Source organism: Mauremys reevesii, linkage group 3, assembly GCF_016161935.1.
Source record: "Mauremys reevesii isolate NIE-2019 linkage group 3, ASM1616193v1, whole genome shotgun sequence".
NCBI classification, from domain to species: Eukaryota; Metazoa; Chordata; order Testudines; family Geoemydidae; genus Mauremys; species Mauremys reevesii.
Window position 1 is genome coordinate 206,559,656 of NC_052625.1, and position 19,091 is coordinate 206,578,746.

General features: G+C 55.2%; 1 protein-coding gene across 1 annotated transcript in view; it reads left to right on the forward strand.

Moving 5' to 3' along the window:
• The window catches only part of TMEM214 (transmembrane protein 214), a 60,891-nt gene extending 44,092 nt beyond the window's left edge, over positions 1–16,799 (forward strand). The window contains exons 8-19 of the mRNA XM_039530853.1: positions 437–542; positions 1,878–1,959; positions 5,103–5,204; positions 6,139–6,280; positions 7,458–7,549; positions 8,549–8,597; positions 10,146–10,259; positions 10,800–10,917; positions 12,299–12,392; positions 12,645–12,813; positions 13,264–13,415; positions 14,359–16,799. Of these exons, the coding sequence (XP_039386787.1) occupies positions 437–542; positions 1,878–1,959; positions 5,103–5,204; positions 6,139–6,280; positions 7,458–7,549; positions 8,549–8,597; positions 10,146–10,259; positions 10,800–10,917; positions 12,299–12,392; positions 12,645–12,813; positions 13,264–13,415; positions 14,359–14,485 (1,347 nt within the window). The 3' untranslated portion in view covers positions 14,486–16,799. The remainder of the gene's footprint in view (positions 1–436; positions 543–1,877; positions 1,960–5,102; positions 5,205–6,138; positions 6,281–7,457; positions 7,550–8,548; positions 8,598–10,145; positions 10,260–10,799; positions 10,918–12,298; positions 12,393–12,644; positions 12,814–13,263; positions 13,416–14,358) is intronic.
• Positions 16,800–19,091: the final 2,292 nt, after the last annotated feature.

Sequence of the window (19,091 nt, forward strand, 5' to 3'; positions counted from 1 at the left end):
CCGAGGGCATTTGCAGCCTAATTTTGGTAGCTCTCTTGCTGCTGGAGCACAGATTTGTTCCCCTCCTGTGCTTCGAAGGAATAGATCTGCTCTGATACAGCTGCGTTTGTTGCACCTGGGGGAATGCCTGGCACTGAATATAAAATTCACCCCCTGTTTTAGTCTCGTGTTACGACTTTTTTTGCTTTGAATCTTGTCTAGTTCTCTCTCTTCGTGCAAACACTTCAGTTGCAGGTTTGTTTCAGCTTCTCTTGTCGTGTTGTTTCGTGTCCCCAAATTCCCATGGCAAAGCCATGGCACAAAGTGGCTTAGCTACGGGTCAGATTTGTAAAATGTTGCTCTGAGCCTTCCCGCCTTTTCTTGGGAGAATGTTATGGGGTGAGGGAGGCTGTGGAGTTTTCTTAACTTAATTTAACGTGTTTGATTTTCCCTTCAGTACTTAGAGCTGTTACGGTCCCATCAGAACAGGCCAATGAAATGCCTCACAATCATGTGGGCTCTGGGACAAGCTGGATTCACAGACCTCACTGAAGGACTGAAAGGTAAGAATGGGATGAGCTCCCCGAGTCCAGAAGATGCAGTCTGGGGAGATCCAGGGAGTGAACTTAATTTCCACTCATGCACTTGCTTTGCAACAGGACACATATCGGAGATAGCAAAGGCAGGTCACTGCAGGCATGTTGCTGTGGGACGCAGTGGGTGAGGGACCCCAAATAATTAATGCAAGACTTGTAAATGTGTGGTGAGGCTCCTCTCTCTAATGGGATTAGCTTTCTCTTACCTCACTTTCATGACTTCTTCATTGCCAGGGTAAATCATTTTCAACAGTAAAAGCCCGGGGTCACCTAACTTCTTTGGAAACTTGCAGTGCATTCTTAAAAATGTTCGAGACCAAAGAACCCAACTTAGGCCATGTCTATACGTACACCGATATGGCTGTGCCGCTAGTGCATGTGTGGTGAAGACGCTCTGTGCCTATGGGAGAGAGCTCTCCTATCAGCATCAATATCCCACCTCTGCGAGTGGCAGAAGCTGTCAGCAGGAGAAGCTCTTCTGCTGACGTAGCGCTGTGCACATGAGCGTTTTTGCCAGAGTAACTTGTCATTCAGGGGTTGGTTTATTCATACCCGAGTGACAAGTTATGCTGGCATGAGCTGCAGTGTAGATGTAGCCTTGACCAAATTGATTGTCAAAGACAAAGTGGCACAGTACAAAAAAGGAGACACATGTATCGTCCTTCTGGAAAGCAATTCTTTTCTCCCAGCATATTCACCGTACACAGAAGGGGAGTTCAAAGGTATGCGTTTTAGCTGGTAGTATTTGTAGTCTGATTTGTATAAGTTGCAAAGCTCTTTGCCATTCTCAAGCCCACCAGTTTGTAACAGTTCCTTAACCTGTTGCTTTATGTGTTACTTTTCAACGCTCTGTTTTGGATACTGCATTCCCAGCCAGCTGATGCAGAGCTCCATCCCAGCCTGTGCTAGGACACACCAGTCCTGTATAATGGCAAAGCTGACTTCAGCTTTGCAGTGTGTTGTGGGATACTTGACGTGGGTAAACAGAACAGTGGAGAGGCATAATACCTTCAAAAAAAACCTCACACTCACACTCTCCCCAATACTGTGTGCATAATGCCCCTTAACAAGGTGTGTACTACACCTGACAGACAGGAGTTTTGTTTTGGGTTTACATATAAAAACATTTCTGGCCGTTTAAAACATTAATCTCCCTGCCTGTCTCTCCCAGATAGCTTCAGGCAGGGGTGTAGCTCTTATAAATACCTACCTTTTACGCTGGCCGTGTTGCCGGACAGTCGGTAGGAAACACTTCAGAGACTCCTCCCTGTCCTGTTCTAATAGCTTTCTCCTTTTATGCAGTGTGGCTTGGCATTATGCTTCCAGTGCTGGGGATCAAGTCCCTCTCCCCGTATGCGATTGCCTACTTGGACCGGCTGCTGATGTGAGTTATAGCTGAATTTGATTGGTGTCTCTCCGTTAAGGATAAAACCTGCCCCAGCTGTCCTGTACCGCAATTCCTGGGCCATGGGTACCCTTGGCCTGCTGACATTAAGAACCTGGAGTTCTGACCTGTGGGATGGGAGCTCCTGCCCTCACCAGGGGTTGACGGTGTGTCACGCTGGCATAGTGTTGGAAACGTGAGGCTCCCTAGACTTGCAGTGAGGTTTGACCCATGACCTCAGCCTCAGTGGGGTGACAGTGTCTAAATGAAGTCCCAGTAATAACTGTATCTCGTTAGCTTAGCCTTTAGCGTGTCTGTTTTCTGTAACTTGGTGCTGACTACTCCCTGCCTAAAGCCAGAATCCTGGCAGCCCTGCATGGCTGAGGAGCAGGATTGGTTCTAAGTGTCCCATGGTCTCCTCTGGAGAATCAATAGCGGTGTTCTGCTTCTCCTTCAGGAGCAGGGAGCGCGAGACGTGAACGCTGTCATTCAGCATCAAGCAGCCGTGGCTGTGCCCTGTGTCAAAGATCGGGGCAGCTGCGAGCTGCATCGTTGTATGCCGATTAGGTCCAGCCCTCATGTTCCTGGCCAGCTGCTAATGCAGCAACCCAGATCTAAAACAAGTGACACAAGAGAGAACCTAGCTTTGGCCAGTTTTCATCGTGAGTCAGGGAGCTCACTGGGCCGTGTCTATTGCGGACTGCTCACTGGGTGTGGGAGGTGCTGGCAGCCGACGGATTGACTTGTGCAGATGGAGTGCTCTGAAGGAAGCTGGTGTCTGTCCCACTGCTGCTGCCGGCAGTGCCTAGTTACGACATTCTGTCTCGAAAACGACTGAAAATTCCCCAACAGCAGTGTGTGGGGGGGGTTTGACGCTTCTGTTGTGCAACTGTGCTCGTTTGTGTTTGACAAACCTGGGGAGAGAATGGAGCAGGCTCCCCCCAGCTACGCTTGGGCTGGGTGTTGGATGAAGATTCCTGGGCAGGAGAGAATACTGAATGGTGCTAACAAATACTGAGTGTTGCGTGAATCCATAAACTAGGATTACAGGTTTATGGCCTCATTTTGGTGTAGTAGGTCCTGTAATTAACAGCCCAATGGAACTGTCACTGACGCCTTGAACACTGGCACCAGCAACACAGAGCCCAGGACTAGACATCTCAGCAGCAGAAGATAAATTGGGTTCAAATTTGTCTTAATTTTCCTTGACGAAAAGGTGCAGGGCATATCTGGCTGAAGGGCCTGGGAAGAGAGGCTGCAGAGTAGCCGAGGGTGGCAAGCTGTGCCGGTACTACCGGGACAGACAGATCATCTCCGAGGTAGCCAGGCTGTGCAGCGGCGCATTAGTGGACCGTGGCGGGGTCCTTATTCAAAGGCTGTGCACTGTCCATTCCCGAGAGAACGCCGGGGGCTAAGTGCTGGGCACAGAAGGAGAAGAGGGGACGTGCACCCAGGAGCCATGAAGGGAGTGAACAGACTTTTTCAGGGACGGGCTCCACAATGAATAGGCTGAATCTAGACTGCAGCTGGGGGGGAGGGCTGCTCTCACGAATGCCTCTGGCTCTTTAATTATCCTTTCCCCTCCTTCAGACACAGGATCCAGGTTTTCTGGTGTCTTCTCCTGTCTCTCGTTCCTGCAGACTGGTGGAAATGAGGACTGTGAGCATGGGCTCATTGCTGTGCACACAGCCACACAATAGCCGTTTTCACCTGTAGCGTAGAAGTTTGGAGGGCAGACGACATGCCGTCCCCAAGATGTCCTTTCTCCATTCCCTGCGTTAGGGCACGGGCTCTAGAAAAGCCATTTGAAGGTGATCTGTGAAGGATAAAGAGGATGTGTTCTTTAGCCGCCATAGAGCAACAGAAGAGAATTCCTGAAAAGTTTTTACTTTAAATAAGGGTTTTCCCCCCATTTGTCTTTTCCCCGGGAACGTCACACCTGTCATGCGTCTGACGAAGTGGGTATTCACCCATGAAAGCTCATGCTCCAGTATGTCTGTTAGTCTATAAGGTGCCACAGGACTCTGTCGCTTTTTACAGATCTGTCATGTGTGAGCCAGATCTTGGGTGGTGTTTCCCCAGATTCTTCAGCCTTTGGAAGCCTGAGTAAATGCTCCAGCCCTTCTGGCAGGTTTCACTGTATGCTCTCTCCATTGCCACTGTCCTGCTAGGTAGCTGGCTGTCCATAGAATCCCAGGAAGAGTAGATAAGGCCTATGTTCCTAATGTTAGAAACAAGCACAAACACCTTTCTTGCCTCCCCATTCCAGCCCTTCACTATAAAGAAGCAAACAAGTGCACAAGCCCATTGTTTCTTTTGCCTGTCGCCTGGAAAGAAGAAAGGGGGTGGGGGAGAGAGACTTTCGTCAAAGGCCGGTCTGGTATGAGGCTGAGTGCGTAGAACAAAAGGCAGTGTGTATTGCACAAGAAGACATGCTGGGAGAGTGGGAGTGAAAAGTACAGCATCAGCGCAACCCCGAGGGAGTTCCTGGGGGTGGGCTGTTATCCTTAGCTCACGGCCTCGGGGTTGTAGTCTCCAGATGCATGGGGTGTTGTAAGGTGCAGCCTTTAATACTGCTTCAGAGTTGGGCCTGTGGAGCAGCTGGCAAGGGGCTTGGTTCTTTGCTTAGAACAGAGTGCTGCAGAGTATACAAGACAACTCTCCACCTGTTCAGCAGCCAGTGATGCGTCACAGCGAAACGGGGCCTGGAATAGCTGCGGGGTGATTCTGAAACCCACACACTACGCTCCCACCGCAGCTGTGTTCTCGGAATGAACTGGCATCTTCCCTGCGTCTGAGGCCTGAAACGTGTGAATGTTTGTACCAGCTGCTGCTGTTCTGGAAGCAATCCCTTGTAAGAGTGTTAGCAGAATATTCCCCGCTTGCTAACAGCAAAGCAGCCTTGCACGGCCGAGGGTCCAAAAGGACATTCTTTACAGGCTGATTTGTTTGATGTTCCCACTTTGAAATTAGGCAGTTTGGATTTAATCTCGTGTCTAATCCTGGAGCTCAGGTGCTCGTGATGGGAGTGGGGGGGAGCATGCACAGTCCTTGGAAACAGCTCACCAAGGGGTTCCCATCTGGCTGCCTGCCTGCAGTGACATGACTCCTGTAACCTCTGTCCTGACATTTTTCCATTGCAGGACGCACACAAACCTGACCAAAGGGTTTGGCATGATTGGACCAAAGGACTTTTTCCCACTCTTGGACTTTGCCTTTATGCCCAACAACTCCTTATCACCCAGGTATGGCTGACTTGCCCCCGGTCTTGATACAGGAGAGGTGACTTGCAACCCTTGGGGCTTTATTTCAAGCAAGTGAAGAAATGGGTAGTGAGAAAAGCAGCTTGGCTGGGCAGGTGTCCGCAGCATGTGAGATGTCCTCCCAGGCAGGCGGCGCTAGCTGGGGACCTGGCGTGGGCTCAGGAGAGCGACTGCTGCTATCTTCATTTACCTGACCTTTGTTGGTTCGCTAACGGAGCTCTTTCCGGTAACTAATGAGGCTTGCACGTGTGTGTGGTAGACACGCTGTGAATGAATGAAAGAGGGCCTGGTTCACGGCCAGTTTGAAGACCAGATCGTTGCTCAGACAGGGAGCTGGGGGAGCGTGCGTCGTGCTGGAAACAGTTGTTTATAGCTCCCGTTGCACCTGTCCAAGGGAAAGCCATGGCACAGCAGCTGGATGCACAATTGCCGTTCCTCGGGGGCGGGGGGAGTGTGTGAGGGTCCAAGTCTAGAGAGCCTTGGGAGGAAGGGTGTGTCTGTGAAGGCTGAGCAGATTGAGGCGGCTGGAACTGAAAAGCAAGAGAATGACGGGGGAAGGGCAAGGGGATTGGAAGAGGCGATACACTGGCAAAGGGGAGGGAAATGTTATGTTCCTGAAACTGCGGCTGCTCGCCACCCCTCCATTCCCTCCTCATGGTCCTGAGCAGGACTCGAGCGCCGACATTCGCACTGGCTGGGTGCTCGGTAACGCTCGGTGCATCCTGGGTGCTGTCTGACTGGGAGGAGAGAACAATCGCGCTTCGCCAGCAGCCCCGCTGGAGAGCCATCTCCTCGCTCCTGTTCTGGCTCCCAGGCGTGCGCCCTGCCTTGCCATGTGTTCCCCTGAGCAGCTCAGTGAGGCCGAGCACACAGGGCTGGAAAGAAGGCAGAGGTGTTCATGTGATCTGTCCTTCAGCCTGCAGGAGCAGTTACGCCAGTTGTACCCCAGGCTGAAAGTGCTGGCGTTTGGCGCTAAACCTGAGACCACGCTGCACACCTACTTCCCCTCCTTCCTGTCCAGAGCCACTCCAAACTGCCCTGCCGACATGAGAAATGAGGTGAGCGCTTGGGGAGTCGGCAGAGTGCTTGGGCTCCTCTTTGTTCTTGGCACGGCTGGGCCTTGACTGAGCGTGAGATTTCTGTGCGGAGTTAGCACCGTTCGGGAGCCAAGTGAGGCGAGGGCGGCACGCCTCGGGCCGGGATGCCCTGTGGGTGAGTTCTTCGAGCCCAGTTCCAGCCAGTCCAGAGAGCTGCCTTAACAAGGGGGGTGGGGGTGGACTTTGCCTCTCTTGCTGCCTTAGGGTGGATAAAGGAGGTCTGACGGGCTTGTAAAAAATGCTGGCCTTCTGCTTAGCTCTTACGTTAAACGTTCAAGTCTTGTCCACTGCGTCGCTCCTGGAAGACACGTAGGGATGACTAGAGAACCGCTAGGACTGATAGCAGAGACCTAGCAAAGGAGACTGGATTGAGATGAGAATTCTCCGGGCGCTCTAAGTTGGTTTTTTAACACCCGTTCGTTCCCAGCAGCTGGGAGAAAAGCTCTTGGTGCAGAGACCCACCCCCTCAGCCCATCAGCTAAGGGCTGAGAAAGCTCCCGCTCACACTGCAGCCCCCCAGTGAAGTGAAGATGATCTGACTTGTTTGTGCAGATCTCGCTAAGGAAAGACTGGGCAGAAGAAGGGATTTTTTAACAAAACACCTTTCAGGGCTTCTTTATCCATCGCAACAAAGCAAAAAAAGGCCAAGCCCCATTTTCTGTGCTTGGAGGGAAGTACAGGTGTGAGGGGCCCAGTGCCTAGATACCATGGTGATTAGTACGTTGGCAGTAGGTAGCTAGAGAGATGGGAGAACTAGACTAGAGAAAAGGGTCGAGAAATAACCTGAACTGCATAGTGGTGCTGGGTGGTCCAAGATGGCGCCCTGAACCAGGGCTGCTTCTATCAACTGGGGAAGCCAAATACTGCCACACGAGCAGAAACGCCGTCTCGCTAGTGGGGAGGCGAGTGGGCCTGGCTTCAGGGAGAGCTGTGGCTGCTCAGCCCTTCTGGAAGTCAGGTCACTTGCACATAGGTCCCAAACTCGGTCAACAAGCAGATGCGCAGCTTTTGGCCTGGCCAGCTGAGCTGCAGAGCTGGGGTGCGGCGTGACTGAACTGAGCCTCCCCGAGGGAGGGCTGGAGACACGCTGAAGTTGTAGCAAGCAGCCATCCAGTCTTTCTGCTTTCCTCCTGCGCAGCTCCTGATCTGCCTGAGCGAGTGCCTGAGCGTGGATGCCCTGAGCTTCAGCGTCTGGCGGCAGCTGTACACGAAACACCTCTCCCAGTCCAGGTAGGCGTGTGCACAGGGCCGATGCCAATGAGCAGAAACAGTCAGCAGGAGGCAGGGGATCCACTTCCTCTTGCCTGGGCTTGGCTCAGCGTCTGTTCTGGAGGACATGGGCTCCCCAGTGAGCACAGCTGATGTTCTGACGGGGTGGGAGTGGTGGGCAGAGGAAGGTACCCGCCCTGGGATGGCAGCGAGCCCAGGAGGAACTGACAACGAGCCTGATGAGTTTAACAAGAAATGATTTGGAGAGCGGCAGTTACCTGATAGCCCAGTGTGTCTGCTTGTGTACAAGCCTAGGGCCGGAGCATTGGGGTAACTGTCAGATTCCCCTAGAACCACCCTGGGCCAAGCCGGGATGCTGACTCAGGAACATGAGCCATTCTGAAGAAATTCCTGAAACCAAGAGCAGGTGTCTGAGCAGAGCTGAGGGCTCGGGGCACAGCCAGCCTGGCTAACGTGCTTTCCCTGCGTAGCTGCGTCCTGCACAGCTTCAGCAAAGGCCAGAGCTGGGCTTCCTGGAGTTATTTGGGGAGATTCCCTTCTCTGCAGGCAGGGGCCACCTGTGTCAGTTCCTTTGAGTCCCAGCAACGTGTCCCTTCACTCCTCATTGGAGCATGAACTCTGTGATGCTGGTGCAGTGGCACTGAGTCAGGTACTGCTGCCTTCAGGGTGGTCCAGGCCTTCTCTTCCACGTGACTTGTGACCCTTTGCAGTATTGGGCCTCCATAAGCACATCTAGGTTGCCTGGAAACTCCATGGAGCCCACTAGGACATACTGGCAGGCTGGGACATACAGCTCAGCCCTGACATCTTCTAAGTGAGAGCTGGGGAGGGACCATGCGAGGAAGAACAGCTGGAGCAAAAGCAGCCTGTGGGAAGAGAGGGGCAAGACGTCCCTTATCACTGCATTCTGTGGCTGGACATCTTCCTCCTCGCGGACACTAGCCCGCGGGCACCACCCTTTCACAGAGAGACTGAGACATCTTTCCTTTGGCTCCACAGCTTGCTCCTGACCCATCTGTTGGAGTCTTGGGACAGCACCTCCAGAAAAGTAGGTGATATGCTGGGGGGCAAGGACAATGGGGAAACCGTCCCTTTCCATGGGGCGGGATGTGCTGGAGGGAAGGAGAAGGTAGTGAACTGGCACATAGGAGATGAGGGTTCAACCCCAGCTCTGCCGTCGACGCCCTGTGTGACCTGGGCAGTTGCTTAATCTTGCCGGGTCTCGGTTCTGCCTTGCAGCGAGCTGGGCAGAATCGCTGCTGTTTTATCATTTCGACAGACAGTAGCGATGTTTGTTTTAAGCATTGTTTTTATTGTTAAACGCTCACCGGTGTGGGAGATACTGGGGGTCAGACAATAATTTTTAATGGCAGGTGATGTTGAGAGTCAGAGTTAATTCTTAATAACCATTAAAACCCATTGTCAGCATTGCATGTGAAAATATACCTAGTAAATACCTTTCAATGAAACTCTGAGATCTCGGCCCGTATCTTTCTTACTTTGCTTACCTGTAAATTTCACTTGTCGATGGAAACGTTTTCCCGGCAGTTTGTGTACGGTGAAATCAACGGTTACCTGTAGAAATCGAATCCTGCCATGCCTACTTTGAGGTCACTTTCCCAGTGGGGCTAATGCGATCTCACTGCCTCACGGGGGCTGTTGTGTCTGCGGGTCCTGTCACTGGGGAGGTGTTTGGTCACTGTGGGGTGGGAGCCTTCTAACATACCAGTATAGACCGAGGTGGTTCAGACCGTCTCCTCGCCTTCAAAGTGCCGTGTAACCTGGCCCTTCCCTGCCTGCGTCTCAGGCCTTGCCTCGTACCGTGTCCTTCGCGCTGCTGATGCTGCCAGTCTCAACGTCTGGTTTCCTTTCCCTCCCTCCGCTGTCCCATGCTGCCCTCCAGCCCAGGCCAAGGTGTGTCTTTAGTCAGGTCCCACGTTCTTTCCAAGGCCTGCCAGAAGGGAGTTTCTAATTACATGGCCATAGCGAATGCCTGTTGTGGGCTTCCCAGTGCATCCCACCTTCCATGTCTGCCCTTTGGATTGCAGCTCTTGGACTTTACATTAGATTGAATTGCAACATTTAACACTAGACTGGAGAACAGAGGCGAGACCACTCCCCCCGGTTTCCTGGGAGGAGGGGAATGGACTACCTGTGACCTAACTGACCTCCCCCCTGGCTGCAATCCAGGGGTTTGAACAAGTTGGGCTGCCCAAACTTTGCTGCCAGTGTAGTGCTCATATTGGGCAGAGACGCTGCGCTGACGGTGGGACAGATCCCAGAGCAGCTGTGGTCACCGCCCCATGCTGACTGAACACGCCCAGTGGTGCAGACCCCCTCACACAGAGTCAGTGTCACTCCTTGGGGGGGTGGCTTTAGGCTGCCTGGGGGGGGTAGAAGTGTGATAGAGAGTGAGGCTTGATTAACTGGCCTGGGGTCAGCATGGGAGCAGGCTCTGGGTGGGCTGCCGCTCTGCACCGGAGAGGGCAGTGTGGCCGCCCTGTAGGCCATGCTTTGGTACCCCGGAGGTTCTGCCCAAGTGGGGTGTTGTGTTACGTCTCTGTGTTGTGGAACTCAGTGTCCTTCTTTCTTCAAGGTGCGAAAATCTCTCCAGGAAACGGTTCGTTCATTCAAAGTGACTAATGAAGAACTTGCCGTGAAAGGACCAAACAGCCTCCAGGATCTAGCAGCCTGCCATGCCACCTGCAAGGTGAGTGGCTTTCCCATGCAGGGCGGTATTGGGGCAGGGAGGCCAGAAGAGGCTTGGGAACTAACCCCACATCCCCAGCGCCTGGTTGGCATTGATAGGAGAGGATTTCCAACGCTGCCCGGGAGTCCTCAGGCTGTTTTGTTTTCCTGCCTTTCTCTTCTGGTGTCGGTAGGAGTTACTCGGTTTCAGAGTGCAGCTTGGGAGTGGTGCTCAGAGGGGCCTGCAGGGCACTGCTGGCTCTTTCTCCTTGCTTCCCGCTGCAAAGAGGAGCCTGGCGCCTTGTGTAAAACAACGGGAAACAAGGCGGCCACATGCTGAGAAGGGGACTGTGTGGCTAACCGCAAGTGTGGCACCATCTGCATAGGGCTCCGAGAAGTCCAGGCACTGTGCGCCCGGCAGCCGGAGGACTGAACGGAACACAACAGATGGGAGGGGGAAGTGAAAAGAATGACCCAACTCTCCGATGTAGTAGTCTGTGGTTAAGCAGTTCGGAACCGGCTGCGTTTAGCAGCATCAGTTACTTTTTGTTCTGTTTCCAAGAACCTGCTGCATAAGATGAAAGGCCGTGGCTTCCCCTGGGTTCGACTGCTGCTTGTGGTTCTGGTGTTCGCTGCTGGCTTCCTGGTGCATGATATCAGGACACAGGGGTCTTTTCAAGGTAAGCCCTTCCCCCACTGAAACCCGGCTAAGATCAGATCCTCCATCGGCTTGGTGGATTTGTTTGAGTACGTGATTTCCCCAGCAAGTTCTTCCTTTGCATCCAGAGTTTGTGCCACCTTGTTTCCTCCAGGGCCGCGTGGCTCCCTGTTGGGAATCTGTGGGTTTTGTTACCTGTGTTGTGTGGCTGCTTTCATCCCTTCTCTAGCCAGCAGGGGTGAGCATGTTCCACCCGGGATGCACAGGCACTCACGGGGGCGTATGGCTCTGTTCACCATTCACTCAGCAGTGAGGCTGTGTTTTAGTAAAAGTCATGGACAGGTCATGGGCAATAAATAAAAATTCACGGCCCACGACCTGTCCATGATTTTTGCTATAAATACTTATTACTAAATCTCTGCTCCTGGGCCCTACTGCTCTGGGGGGGGGCCCTGCTCCAGTGGTGGGGACTCACTGCTCCGAGGCCCCCGGAGACCGCTCTCCCGACAGCCTCCAGGACCACCCCCAGGGACTGATGCTCAGGCGCTCCCCGGGGCTGCTGCTCTGGCCACTGCAGCTGCGGAAGTGACAGAGGTTGCGGGAAGTCATGGAATCTGTGACTTCAGCGACCTCTGTGACAGAATCACAGCCTTGCTCATCAAACATTCAGCAACATAAGAACATAAGTACAGCCGTATCGGGTCAGACCAAAGGTCCATCCAGCCCAGTATCATGTCTACCGACAGTGGCCAATGCCAGGTGCCCCAGAGGGAGTGAACCTAACAGGTAATGATCAAGTGATCTCTCTCCTGCCATCCATCTCCATCCTCTGACGAACAGAGGCTAGGGACACCATCCTTAGCCATCCTGGCTAATAGCCATTAATGGACTTAACCTCCATGAATTTATCCAGTTCCCTTTTAAACGCTGTTCTAGTCCCAGCCTTCACAACCTCCTCAGGTTGCAACATTCCCAGACCACCTTCTTACCTGAGCAGTAAGATGTTAGTGTGTTGCCTCTGCACAGTCACGTGGCTCAGAGCCAAGGTCATAAAGCAACGCCAGCAGCCTCCGTTCCTTCCCCCGTGAGGGTGGCTCCATGTGGCCCTTGGGAAACCATGCTAAATATTGGTGCTGTCATCTCTCCCAGAACCACCTGTACCTGCTGAGTAGCTATTTCTCCCTGAGGCTGCTCTCCGCGCTGGGTTCCCTGTGTGCCTAGGACTTCCTGCCCACCACAGAGTAGCCCCTGCCCCGCTCTAACCGCGGTAACGGAACTTCCTGCTAGCTGCACAGACTGCAGCCCCGGGAGGGAGAGCTTGCAGAGCATGCTGTGTTCGAGCGCTGCCGAGTCAGGCCAACCTTGTCTAAATTCCTCTCCCAGAGTCATTTGTTCTTTTCCAGCTTCTTCTGCTCACATCCTTCGCTCCTCGGGCATCCTGTCGGTCTCCCAGCAAGCCTGGAACAAAGTGTCCCATTACTCCCTGCAAGGATACAGGTCAGTGGCAGTTTTTAATTAAGCAAAGGGGCCAAAGGTGCATGAATGCATGTGGGGTTACTAATGCACTGAAGACCACAGCCATTAGGAAATCCCCTTGTCTTGGAAAGCCACTCGCGAATGGTCCCCAAGGTTCCTAATACAACCTTATAGCTCCCCTGTTCGCCTGGTCTCTAAAGGCAGCTTTCACTGTAGTTCCGTTCCCCTCATTGCCTTCGCTGTTCAGATACTGACGCTAGCTCTCTCTTCCAGCTGGTTGGAGAGGAACGTCCCTGTTTACTATTCCCAAGTGCTGACGGTGTTGGGACCAAACCTGAAACTGGTTTGGACAAAGACCAATGAGACTGCAGTTTACGTCTCTGGGAAATGTTCCTCTCAGATCTCTTGGGTCAAAGACAACCTGCCCTGGTTCATCGAGTGGGTGAGGAAGAACTTGCATTAGCTGCCCGCTCACCAGCTCGGGTGCAGAGCACTGCCTGTTCTGCTTAATGACTCCAGGTCACACTCGTCACAGACAAGTGACAGGAGCGGGTGGTTCAGGCTGCTGAACAAGCTGTCCCTGGCGATAGTCTTTCAGGGGTGTGCTAGGGAGAACCCGTTGTGCTGTGATGTGGGGATCTGAACTAGCGCCAGGAGGCTGGGCCCATAGCAGTGTGAGTGCCAGTGGGGGCGAGGCTACACCTATGTCTGGGAAGCTGCTGTAGCAGCTGTTACATCTCAGGAGGTGGGGTTTAGTGAAGAGGTTTCTTTCCCCAGACAAGAGAGAGCCCTTGCAGTCCGGGTGTTGACGGGCTGCAGCCAGCGTGGAATTTGTCTGATGCGAGCACATTGCCCCTGCTAAGCAAATTGCTCTCTGCCCCTTCGCTCTCAGCTCCAGGCCCGGGTTCCGGACTTCGTGCTGCACTTTGCTGAATGCATCAAGGAGCTGTTACTCTTCCTCCTGCAGAGCTGCCTGCTGCCGGCGCTGGAATCCATAGGCACAGCCCTCGAGCGGGGATGGGAGCTCTGTGTGGACGCTTGCAAGTGAGCAGCACTGGCCGCTTGATCGGCTTTTGTTCTTGTTCCTTTCGTCTTGTTTGTGAGCTTTTGGGCAGAAAGGGGAGGCTACACTGTCCCGGGGGTCAGGCCCGTCTGCCCTTGCTTAGAAAGAAGAGGAGCAGTTCATGAGTAATTCCCTGGGTCCACGTTCGAGTTCTGTAGAAGGGGAATGTTAGAACTAGAGCCACGGGAGTGATTAGTGGCTATTGCAGAAGTGCTGGCGGGGGCACGTGGTAAGAGACAGTCCCTGCCCCAAAGAGTTTACAGTCAGGACAGTGTCCGTGATCACCATTTCCAGAGGTGGAGCCGAGACTTGGATTCAGGCACATGCCTGAGGTCACATGTGGAGTCAGTGACACAACTGAGGTGTGACCCAAGATCTCCCAGTCCAGTGCCTTGGCCCCAAGCCTGTCTGTCCTTCCTCCAGAATCCCCTGGGGCTTTCCCCTCTGGCTAAAATACTGCCCAGCCCATACGCTTCGTGGTCATGGACTCTGCTGCTGTGGGCTGGGAGTGCACAGCCTCAGGTACATGAATTTGTGTGTGATGTGAAATGCCCCGGAACTGGCAGCTGCCTGTAGCAAGGCAGGTGATTCTGTGTGTTTGATTCTTTCGGGCTTTGTGCTGGAGCTCATCCCCCAGGATCTGAGCTATTTTTTCTCTTGCTGCCCTCGGTGAGCGGACAGGCACGGACTAGCAAGCAGAGGTGCTGGCGTTTGCCTGGTGGGGTCGAGGGAATGCCGGAGAAGTCCTGTTGACGTTGTGCATGGGTGTCTGTGCACAAACTTGAGTGGACTTTCCCTGCAGTAGATTTCGGTTGTCCCCTTTAGTGGCTTGCGTGGGTATAAGAGCTGCATTTGCTGCTGCTGGTCTGCTTAGCAGGTGTCTGTATGCTGTTAGCCTGTAACCTGTTCTCCTTACTCTTCTAGTGGAGAAGTGTCGTGGGATTGCATGAGAAAACAGCTGACAAGCTTTACCTATTCCTCCTGGCTATACCTGCAGAACACAACGCTAGCCATCAAGAACTGGGCCCTGGCCATGATTTCTGGACACTAGAGTCTGGCTCTCTGGAGCACTGGGGACGACGGTCACGTCGTTAATCTCCTCGTGTCTCGTGACGAAGGACGGTGCCGACAGTGCGTTTTCAGTGTAGCTGCGTTGAGGGGTTGGAGCAGGTGTCTGCACAGGCTGAGACGCGGGGGTAGCTGGGGAGGTTTTCCCTGGGGTGACATGTCCAAGCTTTATGCACCCTGTGATTTAGTTTTGGTTATTCATGTCCAACTCCCTGACCCCCGGCCTGTAACTCTGGCAAGTGAGCTGCTGACTGTGCCTCCCCACCTGGGCCTGGCATGGTCTTCACTGTGACGTTACCTGGAAGAGCAGCCCCTGGAAGGGTGGTGGCTCAGGTGTGTCCACTGCACCACATAGACATCAGTGGCTGCCTGGCCAGGCTAGCCTAGAGCCTCAGCCCTCGTGTGTCTGGTGTTGAGGTGCCGTGTAGCAGCCCACGAGCTCTCTTCCCCATTCACTCCTCTGGCCCCAACCGCTGTCACTTAGTTTGCTGAATCTCGCCACGCAGCCTCAGGTCACCTACTGTGCTCTGATCCATTGCCCTGCCCAGGGGGCAGCCGTCCAGAGCCCCCCTTGGCCAGAGCGAACCTGCATTGACAGCGTGTCAGTTGTTCCCAGCCGCCCCCCTAAACTAACAGCTGAGGGGATGTGCTGGCGGCTTTCCAAAGAGCTGCAACATAGAACAGAGCCACTCTCCTCTCCACTGAACGTGGCAGCATGGGCCTTGGGGACTACAGCTCCCAGCAGGCATCACTCTGCTTTGGCCCTTGGGATCAGGAGGGAGTGCTGCATGCTGGGCCCTGGCGCCCCAAGCCACACCTGTTGGGGGGGGTGGCCCACTGCCCTAGAACCTCTCCAGTTACCCAGACCGGGGAGTGGAGAGAAGGGCCAAGCCCAGCTCCCGTGGGATGCCTGAGTGAGGGCCGGCTGCGGGGCAGGCTCAGTGACCTCTGGCTTTGGCAGCCAGGCCCTGACGCCCGGGGGAAGGAAATAGGACAGGGTCAGGCTCCAATTCAGGAGGGGGGTGCGGGGAGCGTTTCTTTCATTTCACTTGTTCCTTGTGCCTGTAGGGGAGCCTGTCTCTCCGGATCCGCTTCCCCTCCCGTCAGTGTGTAAAACGGGCCGGAGGCGTGGCGGGGGCCAGGTACAGCGCTGTCCTGGCACTTGGCGGGAGGCCCAGAGCCTGTGGCAGGAGGAGGAGCTGTTCTCTCCTCACCCAGCTGGACGAGGGGAAGGCTGCTCTCTTGCCCAGGATAAGATCTAACCCCCGAGCCGACTCTGCCCCAGCTTGCAAAGGCAGGAGCAGTGTGTAAGGCTGCAGGAGCTGGAGTGTAATAGTGTCAGACTGCAGCGTCTCTCATTCCACGCTCCCCCCAGCCCTTGCTGGCGGCCAGGTGGGCTGGTGCTAGGAGATTCTCAGTCCTAGACTGCAGCAGTGATCATCCTTCCCTCGACTGGCTCCGGGTTCAAGGGAGCAGCCTACTCTTTAACCTCCTGTTCTGTGTGCCTAGGGCCAGGCCTTCTGTGAAACGAGCTGGTTGGGTCTCAGCCAGCCTGTGTGCTACTGGGCCAGTCTCCATCACCGCCACCATCCTGGCCAGAAGCAGCAGCGAGCCCGCTGCCTGGCAGTCTCTCCAGCAGAGGCCTGGCTGCTCCCTTAGATGCTGGGGATGGGCGAGGCTCTCTCTCAGCCTGGCTCCGTCCACTAGCACAGCCTAGACGGGAGATGACCCGGAGCGGGGAGATGCTCAGGCACGTCTGTAAAAGCCATATTAACCGAGCTGAGCCCTGGTGGGGGGCAGTGGAAGCTGCTTGGTGAACCCACTGTCCAGGCTGAGCCATATTGTCCCCCAAAGGATCAGCCAGCCCAGTGCAGTCCTGCTCCTCTGGTAGCCTAGGAAAGCCTGTCTCCTTGGACTCTGCAGCCTGCTAGGGAGTTTTCCCAACACCCCAAACCCTCTGTTGCTGGAGACAGGGCGTGCAGCGTGCCAGTGGGAGGACCCCCTGGGGAGACGGGTGTGGCAGGGGCCTCGCTTCTCCATGCTTGTATGTCTCGTTGAGGGGTGCTTGCGGCTGGGGTGTGCCCTCCTGTGCATGCCCTGCTTGCTGCCACCTGCCGGCCTGGAGTCTCACCCGTGTCCAAGATCCCCTCTTGCCACCTGGGACGGGCCCAGAAGGAGACTCGCAGCTGCCTGTGTTCCTGTCCGCTCACAGAATTCCAAAGGTTGCAGGACCCAAATCATTGAAATTGTACATGACTCTTCTCGAATGAAATAAAGGAAACGCGATTTGATCTGCACCCCCACGCTGTCCTTCATTTAGAAAACTGCCCTTGGAGGGGGAACAGTGCTGGGACCTGGTCAGTGGGGACCGTAATCATTGGGGCAGCCTACCCTCCCCTGGCCACACAGGAGCTTTTGCAAAGAGGGCCAGGGCTCCCTGTGCCAAGCGGGGAGAAGCCAAAGCTCAAAGGGAGAGTTTAATTGGCCTTGGCGTTCTTGCTGCTCTGGACCTGTCGTCGCTGGCGGTTGGTGCTATAGGTTCTGCTGCCCTCCGGCAGCCCCAGCTTTCCTCTCCTCTGCATTTGCCACCCACCGCTGCTCAGCAGGAGACGGTCAGCGCTACACTGCTTCCTCTAGCGAACCGCTTTACTTCTCTGCCAGCTTTCTCCACCTTCTCTCTCTCAGCCCCAACTCTCCTCCAGCCCCGCAGGCCTAGGAGCTCGTAAACAAAAGCTGTTGGCTTTGCCCAGTGATGTTTCTCCTGGTACCAGTTCTGCACTTTTACCCTTTGTGCAGCCTGACCCTGAGCCCGTCTGTCCACCTGCCTCAAATCTAGGGCCAAAAGCAATAATCAGATCTCATTCCTCAGCTGGTCTGTGCCGAGGTCAGGCAGGATCCCCTCCCCCAAATGCCCAGTTAGCCAGCTGGATTGTTGTTTTCACTTTCCTTGGAAGCATCAGGGAGTTAGTTGGCGATTGGTCCTCCTGGGGTCCCTTCCAACCCTATTCTGTGATTGGCCACAGCTGGAGCTGGCCCCCCTGGCAGGATGGTACAAAGAACCCTCTGAGGAGGTGCCAGGCTGGTGTTTTGCTCACATGCTCAGGGTCTACCCGATGGCCAGATTTGGGGTTGGGAAGGAATTTTCCTTCTGGGCAGACTGGCAAGGACCTGGCCAGGGGGCAGACTGGCAAGGACCTGGCCAGGGGGCTGCCTGCCTTGGTAGTGGGGGGCACAGGTTACCTGCTGGAATCATCTGGGCACATCCCACCCTGATGGCACCTTGGTCTCCTGGACTCTGCGTGTGGCTCACGCTGTTGAGGACTGGAATGCTTTAGTCCAGCCCGAGTCCTCGGCTCCACACGGGCCTCTGATCGACAGGAGGTCAGGGGAGATGATCAGATGGTCCCTCCTGGCTGTAACCAATATGAAATCTGTGAAACCTCTTGCCCTCTGTCCCCTGGGCTCAGAGAATGACTGAGCTGCTACCAAGCCTGACTGTCCGGCACTTGACCGTCCGCCGGCCCTGAAGCTACACTCCTGCAGCCCCCCTCCCCCCCCCCGGAAAATCCGTCCCTTGATTTCCCGCCCCCCTCCCCAAATCTACCACTCCCCTTTCTCTCCAGCACCCTCATTTGCTATCTCAACACTGCACAGACTTGGCTGGTGCCACCTCCAGACCAGGAGCCCTGTCCACCTAGCATAGGTGGGGTGGGGTGGGGTGGCCTCCTGCTGGGAGTGCTAGCTCTGCTCTCCTGGTTCCCTCTCACCTGGCTGACTCCTGCTTCACTGGGTGGCCTCCTCGCTCTCCCTTCCCCACTGCTTGGGGTACCACATTCCCTGGCTGAGCTTGTCCTCTCCCAAGGTTCCTACTGCCCCTGGGCATGGGGGACTTGTAACCTGCCCTCCGCACCTGTCCAGTCTCGCTGTCCCACTGCCGAACTCTCCAGAGGGCTGGTCTTCAACTCTGTTGGCACCCCCATGACTACTGGTCCAGTGGCAGTGCCCAGCGGTGCCATTCGTGGTCTGTTGGGCTGGGAGCTGCACGGCCCATGGGGCGACGCCACCCCAGCCTCAGCTGGCAGCCTCCTTGAGGGAGGGGCCCTGGGCATGAGTAAAGCCGGGGGGGAGGGGAGGTGGAAGTAGGCGCTCTCTGTCCGGGCTTGGTCGTGCCCTGGCTTAAAATGCCACAATGGCCACTGGCCTGACCAGGACTCTGGGGGGAAGAGGCTGAGCCTAGCGGGTGGTATCTGGCTGGAGTGTATCCACAGGGAGCAGGGCAGGCTCCCGTTCCCTCCCTAGGCTGAGCAGTGCCGGTGCGTCCCAGGGCTGGCGGCCAGTCCGCGGGCTGGGCGTGAAGCCAGGGAGAGCGAGGGCACAGCTATGTCCCAGCTCAGCTCTCCAGCCGTGGTCCCCGCCTGGAGGGGTCGTGCCTGCGAGGGGACCGGCCTGTTCCCCCACGCGCCGGGATCTCGGGTGCAGGCCGGGTGGGGCTGGAAGCCGGCGTGAGCCACGGAGGCCAGGGGCGCGGTGCCAGCCGTACAGAGGAACCAGCCCCCGCCTCAAGGGCGGCTCATTGAGCCAATGCTGGA